At 42.6% G+C, this 10583-nt stretch overlaps 1 protein-coding gene across 1 annotated transcript in view; it reads right to left on the reverse strand.

The window, feature by feature from the left end:
* Nucleotides 1–4228: 4228 nt before the first annotated feature.
* The window catches only part of LOC119428341 (DENN domain-containing protein 2A-like), a 14338-nt gene continuing 7983 nt past the window's right edge, over nucleotides 4229–10583 (reverse strand). Inside the window, exons 9-19 of the mRNA XM_037696016.1 lie at nucleotides 9911–10020; nucleotides 9059–9128; nucleotides 8669–8746; nucleotides 8449–8589; nucleotides 7166–7314; nucleotides 5976–6153; nucleotides 5860–5901; nucleotides 5643–5748; nucleotides 4521–4793; nucleotides 4368–4454; nucleotides 4229–4260 (exon numbers count right to left, since the gene is read on the reverse strand). Of these exons, the coding sequence (XP_037551944.1) occupies nucleotides 4229–4260; nucleotides 4368–4454; nucleotides 4521–4793; nucleotides 5643–5748; nucleotides 5860–5901; nucleotides 5976–6153; nucleotides 7166–7314; nucleotides 8449–8589; nucleotides 8669–8746; nucleotides 9059–9128; nucleotides 9911–10020 (1266 nt within the window). The remainder of the gene's footprint in view (nucleotides 4261–4367; nucleotides 4455–4520; nucleotides 4794–5642; nucleotides 5749–5859; nucleotides 5902–5975; nucleotides 6154–7165; nucleotides 7315–8448; nucleotides 8590–8668; nucleotides 8747–9058; nucleotides 9129–9910; nucleotides 10021–10583) is intronic.

The raw sequence follows: 10583 nt of genomic DNA on the forward strand, positions 1-10583 counted from the left end.
GAGGTGAAGGGAAGGGAAAGCTGTGGTAGAAAAAAGTGTACAAGCAACAGGGATAACTGCACCCTGGAGAGGATTGTGAAACAAAACCCATTCCAGAATGTGGGGGAGATTCACAAAGAGTGGACTGCAGCTGGAGTCAGTGCTTCAAAAACCACCATGCACAGACATATGCAAGACATGGGTTTCAGCTGTTGCATTCCTTTTGTCAAGCCACTCTTGAATAAGAGACAGCGTCAGAAGCGTCTCGCTTGGGACTGCTGCTGAGTGGTCCAAAGTTATGTTCTCTGATGAAAGTACATTTTGCATTTCCGTTGGAAATCAAGGTCCCAGAGTCTGGTGGAAGAAAGGAGATGCACAGACTCCATGTTGCTTGAGGTCCAGTGTCAAGTTTCCACAGTCGGTGATGGTTTGGAGTGCCATGTCGTCTGCTGGTGTTGGTTCACTGTGTTTTCGGAGGTCCAAGGTCAACACAGCCGTCTGCCATAGCCAGTCCATGTGTAACGAATGAATAATACCGGTATACAAGTTTCACTTTTTGAATGGAATTACTGAAATAAATTAACTTTTTCATGATATTCTAATTTTATGACCAGCACTTGTATATGTATAAAAATTATTTATATATATTTTCTTTATTTAACATAGAAGTTCTAATGCATTGAAGTATGTTCACTTCCTTCCTAAAATGTTGTCTCTATGCTGCTGTTCTGCACAGTGGCTCAGTTGGTTGAGCTGTTGCCTCTATCAAGAAGGTTGCCATCAAATGCCTTTCTGGGTGGAGTTTGTGTGTTCTCTGGTACTCCGTTTTCCTCCTACAGACCATAAACATGCGTGTTAGGCTGATTGATAACTCTAAATTGTCCCAAGGTGAAGTCTCACATCCTATTGAAGTCCTTTTGTCTTCATCTACAATTTACCACTTTTCATCTGATTTGTCAGTCCGTCTTGCTGTCATGCCCTGCATATTCTTTGGTTTATCCACTGAAGGGGGATAGTTCAGGGCTGCAGCTGCAACTTAAAAAAATAGTCTGAATCATTTGTGTTCAACCAGTCTATATCATGCTCAACCACCACCATGAAACTTTGGTGCCTCCATGAACGGTGGGCGATCATGTGTCTGCATGTTCCTGTAAGATCTCATGAGCTCACATCGAGCATCAACTCATTTACAAAGTTAGGCCAAAACAGCTACAACGCTGTTCATACTCTTCATAAGATGATCTAAGTTTACCTCCAGGTATGAAAGATGTGGGCGATATGTATTATTTTTGTTTTTTCTCCCACACTTTGCACACACAGAACTGCTGGTGTGTAAGCTTCGTTTGGCTCAAGGAGAGAAGGGCTGCAGGAGAACTTCTAGATGCCACGTTTGTGTTGTAATAACGGCACCGTGAGTGGTTAGTTTGTATAAAACTCCATCTAGCACCTGGGAGTTATAACCACTGATTTTACAAGTCCTTGCTTTTGTTTGAGGGCTGCAGGTGAGAACGTACAAAAAACTCCAAAATGGCAGAGGGTGACGTTACATCTTTAATTTTGATTGATGGCAAGTTCTCCTTAGTCGCTGCCCCTCCCAGCCTCCATAAATCACACCATAAATCATGCAATTAGTAAAGGCAACCTCAAGAGAGTCTGAAAGGCAAGTTTGCGAGCCTTGAAAATGAGGTCGATAAATCTGAGAGCATTCATAACCAAATTGGGTTTCTGGTTTTAATTGGCCGTAATGTTCGTATGATTTTATTGCTGCTGACGATATGAAGCATACCTGCATGCATGCGATGCACAGCTAAATCTCACTGCAGGTTCTCACTTGCAGGTAGATATTTTCAGGTGCAATTATCGTTGAACAGCATCTCTTAAAGGTGGAATCCATATCAGGTGATATGCACCCGTTGAAGGCACTTTATGGTGAAGATTAGAGTTTCAACAAGCTATTGTTGTCTTCTAAGTGGCAGATAAGAGTGCTCGCTCTGACGGAGGGAAATAAAGGTTTGCTGTGGAAATACACCACACCAGGTCAACCTCTGCTGGTTGGATTACTCCTAATCGCTTCTTCTAGTTATTAATCCAAAAACGACTTGTGACACTTGAGGTTTTTAGGTTCAGATAGTAAAAACACGTTCAGACTCCTGGAACCAGGTCGACTTGAACAAATATTTTTAGCAGCGGTCAGGGCTCTTCTCTCACCACTTCCATCCGTCTTCCTGAGATGAGTCCTGGTCCACGGCGCTGCAGCCCAGGAGCCAGGTAGGAAACTGAGGGATGAGGTTCACATTTGTCACTCCCGAACAACGAAAACGGTTTCCCAACTTTTTTTGACACTCTATCCCTGTTGAAATAGATCATCCACTGATTCTTGCGTTCATGTTCCAAATATACGCACTCCTTTCTGTTGGATATGTATCTCCATTGATTCGATATACAGGTCTACCTATTAATCCCCCCCCCAGTATTTCTTTTTCATAATTTTGTATGTACCCTTTCATTAAACAAAACCACACAAAGTTCATTGAAGTAACTTGGTACTGATGATGGACCACAAAAAACCGAGGACAAAGTTTTCTCAGGTGCTCAGAAAGACAATTATTCACTAGAATGTTAAGAGAAAGGCTTCAAGACCATATCCAAGCAGCTTGAAGATCCTGTGACTACAGCTGCACAGATTATTCAGAAGTTTAAAGTCCACAGGGCTGGAGTCGGACCTCCCTGGACGTGTCCAACAGAGCCGTTTCTTCTCCGCTGACTTCAGTGTCCAAATGTGGCGTCTGAGTTATTTATCATCTCAGCAGCAGAGGGGAGCGACACTGTTCAAGCATGGCTCCCCAAATCAGTTTACTTTTAAGTTTTATTTGTTCAGGGCAGTCATATCTGTTCATAAGTTTATTATTAGTAAGCCTGAGAGTTTCTGGATCCAAGCAAACAGTTGCCGGAACGCACCATGTCAAAACAAGAGTTCCCGGATTTAGTTCCGTCAGGATCCGGCTCAAATTAAGCCCTGCCTGGAGCCAAGTGGCTGAAATGAGCTTCCTTCATAGAGTGCCCAGGCTCAACCTTAGAGATAGGATGAGGAACTCTGTCATCTGGTGGGGGAGTTCTGAGTAGAGCTGCTCCTCCGCATCGAAAGGAGTCATTTGAAGTGGTTCAGACATCTGATTTATGATGCCTCCTGGATTCCCTGTTTAAGAGGTTTTCCAGGCATGTCCCACTGGGAAGAGGTCCCAGGGAAAACTCAGAACTTACTGGAAGGATTGTGTATCTTCTCTGTCCTGGGGACTCTTCAAGGTCCTCCAGGAGAAGCTGGAAAGGGTTGCTATGGAGAGGCATGTCTGGGTTTCTCTCCTGGGCTGGTTGCCTCCATAACCTGAATACAGATAATTTGGAGATGGTAACCAAACAGCCCAGAAAAACTTCCAAAGAGATTAGAAGTGAACTCCAAGGTCAAAGTACATCAGATCCCACCATCGGTCGCTGTTTGAGTCAAAGTGGACTCAAGGAGGACATCCATCCACAGAAAAAATCAGTGTACGGACGAGTTGTTTGCTAAAAAGGAGCCGTTACACACAGTCATAAAATATGCTTTATGAATATCTGTTCACAAATACAAAAAGAAAACAGAGTACAGGAAAACTGGGGGGGAAATATAACGCTGTGGTTTTATGACAAAGGAATTTGTTATAAATCCACAGCATGAAGACAGTCACCACATCAAAACCAGTAAAAACCCTTGGCATTGTGCTGACTACTGTAAAACTGGAGTGTTTTATGTCATAAAGTGAGGTAGTCTCTTTTTCTGTGCTTTACAGTCAACAGGATGATGCTGTCAGTGAAAACATTCACTGCCTCCTGCTGGATGTAGAAAACATTACAACTGTGGACTTTAAGGCCATCTTCCCCGTTTAAACGCTTACCGTGAGACAAGATATTGTTTTAATTTTTGGACGGTGTAGACATTTATAAGTCAACCAAACTCAGACTACCATTGACATCCACTTTGTGTTCAGGAATTAAGTTACTTCAAGTGTCTAATCTTAAAAATCCTTTGACTTGGAACCATCATGTTTAAGTTTATAGTCCCAATTTGTGGTCTTCATGACATCTTCTTAACTTAGCTTGCTTTTACTGATGAGACTAAAGAAGCAGGATGAGTTGGTAGAAAGTACCATCAGATCATCAATGGGTTTGTCAAAAAAACGGCAATCAAGCGCTTCTTTTTCGTATTGCGTCTCGGTTACTTCTTGGAAAGGAACTTCATTTTGTTTCCTGGAGAAAATGAAGAAAAACGGGACAAGATTTTAGAGGGAAATGATCCGACAAAGCTTGTTCGACTGCGAGTTCTGAGCAGCTCAACGGCTCAGCATCATCCTTACCCAGGGTTAACAGAAACCTGTTGACCCTCCGGTGTTCGTTCTCACGGATAGAGTCCAGATACTCCTGCACCCTCACCTCAAAGAGTCCTACGACGAAGGACGGGATTAAAAACAAAACCCCATAAACCTGAAATGGTCTTTCCGCTTCGGTACCTCTCGGAGCCTGCCTCGGGAGCTCCCTCTCCTGGATGAAGCAACCGAACATCTGGGTCTCCATGAAGACCTCCAAGAAGCGACGGACGGTCTTGGACGGGATGGCTTTCCGAAAACCGTCACGCTGGAAGAAGCAGGAAGCGGGAGAGGAGGAGGACGAGGAGGAGTAGCCGTCCTCTCGTTCACCGGTAATGAAGAGCGGATAGTGTCCCACCAACTCCACGAAGAAGCGAACAAAGCACTCGGACACAACGGCGCTGAGTTGACCCGAGTCTGGAGAAACAGGACAAATTGGTTTTCGCTGACGTCCATCAACCCGTCGAACCTTGAATGAACTGTAGAATGTAAATGAGTCCTCGAGGCTCAATGAGATTTACCTGTCTAAACAAAAGTTGAATGAATGAACATTTACTTACAGGAGAGCCTTAAAGAATTTCAAACAAACCTGTACATTTTTTCTTCTTATCAAGGATTTATAATATATTAGCTGGGTTTTTTTCTGGACATTCGTACATAAAAACATTCAGCTCATTCAGGAGGTGGGCGCTATGACTTTCGATTGTTGTAGCTTTTATGCTTCAAAAACATCCTGTTTGAAATCTACTTCAGGATTCTTGCTCTGTTTTTGTCATCTTATGCTACGTTCATCTTTTGGCTAGCCTGACACTTTTGATACTTTTTTGATTTTAGTTACCGTATTTTTCGGACTATAAGGCGCATTAAGCGAAACAAAACAGTCAGATAAGTCAAACTTTATTCAACTCATTCACAATAACTCTCAACATTGTTCTGTTTGGTTCTAGGTCAGCAAGCACAACCAGAATCGATACATAAGGCGCACCGGATTACAAGGCTCACTGTTGATTTTTGAGACGATTAAAGGATTTTAACTGCGCCTTATAGTCCGAAAAATACGGTACTGTGTTGCTACATTTAACTAGTAGCTAGCCTTTTGCCACATTCAGCGTTAACCCTCCTGCTTAAAACCAAGGCCTCATGGGTCATTTTGACCCAGGGGCATCAGGAACGGTAACGACTCCGTTTCAGCTTCTTCGGCTGGTTTTAGCAGCGCTCAGCATTCACACTGCGTTCTCACAGAAAACCTATCTTGTTTCGTCTCACCACTTGTATCGGCTCCTCGCTCACCAGCCAGCTCTCTCCTCTTCTCCAGAACGTTCTCCAGGGCTGACTGAATCTTAAAGGGCAGGATCGAGTCCTCGTCATCCAACTAAAAATATCAAAACCGAAAAGGAAGAAGTGTTTCTAAAAAGGCTAATGCTGGTCAACTTTCATAAATAATCCTTAAGTGCTTAAAAAAAAAAAAAAAAATTGAGCTTACGTGTCTTAGAAATCGATTGTTTTCTAAATCCACAACGAGAACCTGTGCAGAGATAAACAAATTGATGATGCAGTTCATGACCTCCTGTTTCCTGGTGACTGTATCTTCGCTCTGACCTCCTCCAGGGGCAGCTCGTTCAGCTGGGGCAGGGAGGCGGACAGCAGGCCGACGATGAACGGGGTCGGGGTGCAGACGATGTCGAGCATAGCCGAAGGCAGCACGGGGATGTAAGTGTGCTGCCATACGAAGGGATAAAGCAACGCCACAGCTGCGTGGCAGCTTTGTGAGAGAGTGCTGCAGGAGGGGGAAGAAAAAGACGAGTCATTGGTGTTGGAGGAGGCCGCCATCTTCTTTCAGCTGTTCCCTCTTCAGGCGTCATCACAATTCATCCTCCTCCATCTCTGTCCTCTGCTTCCTCTGTCCTCACTCCATCTTCCTCCATGTCCTCTCTAACTGCATCCATATTATCTCCTCTTTGTCTTTTTCCTGGCAGCTGCATTTCTAACATCCTTCTACCAATATACCCACTGTCCCTCGTCTGGACATGTCCAAACCATCTCAGTCTGGCCTCTCTAACTTTATCGTCCAGTCATTCAAAATAACAGCCTACCCACCACCTTTTGTGATGTGAATGACTCTCGGCTGCTACCACGCCAAATTTCAGCTCATTGGCTGCAAAATTAACTGAATCATAGCCATATTTGTGCTTCCTAAGGTCGATCAGTTGTGAAAGCCATCTCGATTTAGGTTAGCTTCAAATTTTAAATAATTTTAGCCGTACATTTAAAGATTATTTCCTGAAAATTTAATTAGAATCTATCAAGTGGTTGATGAGATATTTTGCTAACAGACAGGCATGCGCATTAATGCCTGCATTTTAGTGGTCGGCAATAAAAAGCAGTTGAACTATATGAATATTTAACATATACTCTTTAAGAAGAAGTTAAGAAGTCCTGTTAATCTTTGGTTTAGAAAGTGAATTTATTAATTCTCACCACCTGAGGGCGCTCTCATCTGAATGCAGCCCAACGCTGATTCCCCAAAGCATCATTTCCCAGAGAGAAGCAGGACTTCATGCTTCTATTACTGACGTCACTGGGTGTTTGCATTCCTGCCTTATTCTTCTGACTCCCTCAACAAACAACCCGATCCTGCAACAACTTAACAGCCCGTCCCAGAAATGTCTCAGAAATCTCAGAGCTATTTTAAAGTATGAATCTGGACCACCCACACGTGTTTTCACCTATTGTCTGACATTCCCATAACTCCCCGAACAAACACGTGAGGACAAAGCGAAGGGGCCGACCTGAGCTTGTCGGCGGTGAAGATGACCCGTCTCTCCAGCAGCAGCGAGCCGAACACCCTGAGGAGCAGCCGCAGACTCAGACAGGAGAACAGACATTCAAAGTCCACGTGCTCCAGACGAGAGTCAGCGGGCCGGCAGAGCTGCATCACCTGAAACATGAATGAAAACAAGCACGTTGGTTGTTTTTTTTTATTTGTTTTTCTTCTTCGCCCACACGTTCCAACAACCTCCACATTAACGACATGTCAAAGTGCAGAGAACCTTCGTAGTTTGGCTACAAAACATATTCTTCTCTTTGGCTTTGAGAGGAACGAGACACGTTAAGACAGAAATACTATTCAATGTAACAATTTTAAGAAATGAGGTCAGTTTGTCATTTAGTAGTCTTAAGTCTATAGCAGCATAACAAGCTAACTATAGGATTTATCAAAAAGGAAAGTCTTAAAACTGGACAACGTGTCAGCCTCACGGACAGAAACTGGAAGTTGGTTCCACAAGAGAGGAGCCTGAGAACTGAAAGATCTTCCTCTCATTCTGCTTTTGGAAACTCTAGGAACCGCGAGTAAGCCTGCAGTCTGAGAGCGAAGCGCTCTGTTAGGAAAATACGGAACAATAAGTTCTCAAATATAAAATGGAGCTAGGTTGTTGAGAGCTTTGTAGGTTAGAAGTAAGATTTTGAATTAAATTCTGGATTTGACAGAGAGCCAAAACTGCAGAGATATGATCTCTCCTACTAACGCCCATTAAGACTCTGGCAGCAGTGTTTTGGATCAACTGAAGACTTTTTAAAGAAGTATTTGGACACCCAGATAATAAACCATTGCAATAGTCCAGTGTATGGCGTCAGAATCAATATAAAGTGAGACGGACCCAGAAAAATGGCCAGAATGTCTCTAAATACAAAGAGCAGAACGACACAGTACAACAAAACTGAATAACTTTTTAAAGACTTAATGTTCTGTAAACGTGACGTGTTTCATTTTGGAAGTGTGAACTAGGCTCAGTTTTTAACCAAATCCAAATGAATCCTCGGTGTGATGTGATGGGTGACATATTTATTGACAAATAAACACAACTCCAGTGCTCTAGATTTACAGAAATTAAACTGGGACGGGTTTAAGACAACTGGGGTTTTTTTTGTTGTTGTTGTTAAAAAAAACTTGTGCATGTTTTTGCAACACAAGCCTCTTGAAACCCCTGGCAACGTGTCTTTAGCTTCATGTTCTACATTTCAGCAGATTTTACAGATGTTTAGTGCCGACGCTTGGCCTGATGTTGCCCACCTCGGTGCCCGAGCCAGGCAGGAACGTTTTGATGCTGATGGTTCTGCCTGGAGCTGGAAACTGGGCTTCCATGATCGCTCTCATAAACGGCTGCACCAGAGCAGGAGACAGAGCTCGTCGCCTCTCCACCTCATCCAGGACCTGTCAAATACACGTTTTAAAACAGGTTATTGAATGTTCTTGTGGCTCCAGGACCGGGGAGCAGTGGCCGAGGGGTTACCTTGGAGAACAGGTTGAAACAGCCGAGGTGACTAACGATACAGTAGACCTCAGGCAGACGTCGGCCTTTTCCGCTGGGCTAAAAAGACAAACACTTTTATTACCTCTATATAACTTTAGCGCATCTCTTTCCTCCAGATATGGTATAATGAACATTATACGTAAAAACATTTATATACACAAACATCCTCCAGAGAAACGCATGAACCCATTCACATGCAGCTCACAGTTCCCAGCCTCGCACACTTCCGCCCAGACTTTGAGATGAGCTCTTTTCCCACAGGCCAGTTGACTTTTTGGGCATGTTTATTTATTCAGCCGCCATGTTGGTATTCAGCCACTTCCTGTTCAGTAACAGCACACTTATTTGTTCTGCTCGTTTTCGTTTTACCAGTAAACGCCGGCAGTATCCGAACCTTCTGCTCCCGTCCTCTCCGGTCAAAACGAAGGAGAACATCTCGCTGCCAAACAGGAGCCATGAAAGTATTAATTTATTTTTGTTACACAAATGATAAATACACATATACAAGCAATGAGGGTTTTATTTTATTACTTTTGTAAACGGCTTCCATGAGCTCCTGAGGTTTAGTGGCGATAAATGGTTAGTTTGCAGCTTTTAAAGTGGGGTTCTGTATAGAAGTTATGAACATTTAATACTGTATGCTTTTTCTGTTGCTCAATTTAAAAAATAAAATAAAAGGTGAATTCTGACCAGACTGACGAGCTAATGGCTAGCCAAGATCAAAAAGGATTTCTGCTGCTTTGAAACAACTTCAGTCTCAAAGATTTTATAGTGTTTTTTCTGAACGCTAATATAAAAACATTTACGATGCTGTCAGGTTAGCGTTACAAGGTTATTCTTGCAGAAATGTAACATACTGAAAGTGAATGGCAGGGATTTGTAAGTATTAGAAGTTAAAGTGGGCACATTTGAAGAATGAATGACATGAAAAATTATTTCCCAACAGTGCTTTTCCATTCAAGGTGCCTTTTACAACAGAACACCAAATGCCACAATGCCTCTCAAACAATTCTTCTATTGTATTTTATTTTGAAAGGACATTAAAGTGTATTCTATGGTCAGCGGTGAGCTCAGCTTTACTGTAAAAATACATGCAGGAAAAATCCCATGGTAAACTCAATTTTTCCAAACTGAAGAGCTTTCTACAAAAAGTCAGATTAAGTGTCTGTCCTATTTCTCAAACCCCACTTCACAAGATCTGAACTGTCCCTTTAACTTTACCTTGGGTAGCTTTCCACAGGCTCCCAGTTTTTCACATCAGGGAAGCAGAACTGAGGGATGATCCTCAGCTGGTCTTCTGTCTCCCTCATGAACTTGAAGCTTCGCTCCAGCTGGAACACAAAACTCAAATTTCATGCGTTTTCTAATTTAAATTTCATCGTGATGTGAAACGAACCTGTGAGTTCAGGTGAATTTGAACAATTTTTAACAAGCTGGTTTCTTTTTGTAAAAACAACAGATCTGTCTGAAAAGGCATGGTCATAAAATGTTTTTTTTTTCCTGAAAATTGGTCCAGTGTGCCGTTAACTGGAAAACTGATGCTTTTTTCCAGATTCGTCCATTATCTTTACCTGCTTCTTCCTTTCCAGGCCACATTTACTGGTTGATTTTCAAAATTAAGAGAGCACTTCTCTCTCAAACTGCAGGCTTACTTGTGGTTCCTATAGTTTCTAAAACTAGAATTAGAGACGGATATTTGAGTTTTTTGCTCTTCTGTTTAGAAACCAACTTGTAATTTCTGTCCATGAACCAGACTCTGTCTCCTTTAAGGACTACGCTTAAGACTATCCTTTTTAATAAATCCTATGGTTAGGGTTGGCATTGGTTTCCTGAGTTATCTCTTAGTAATGCTGCTATAGGACTCTGTCTCCTTTAAGGACTACGCTTAAGACTA

This window comes from Nematolebias whitei, chromosome 22 (genome assembly GCF_014905685.2).
Source record: "Nematolebias whitei isolate Nwh7 chromosome 22, NemWhi1, whole genome shotgun sequence".
NCBI lineage: Eukaryota > Metazoa > Chordata > Actinopteri > Cyprinodontiformes > Rivulidae > Nematolebias > Nematolebias whitei.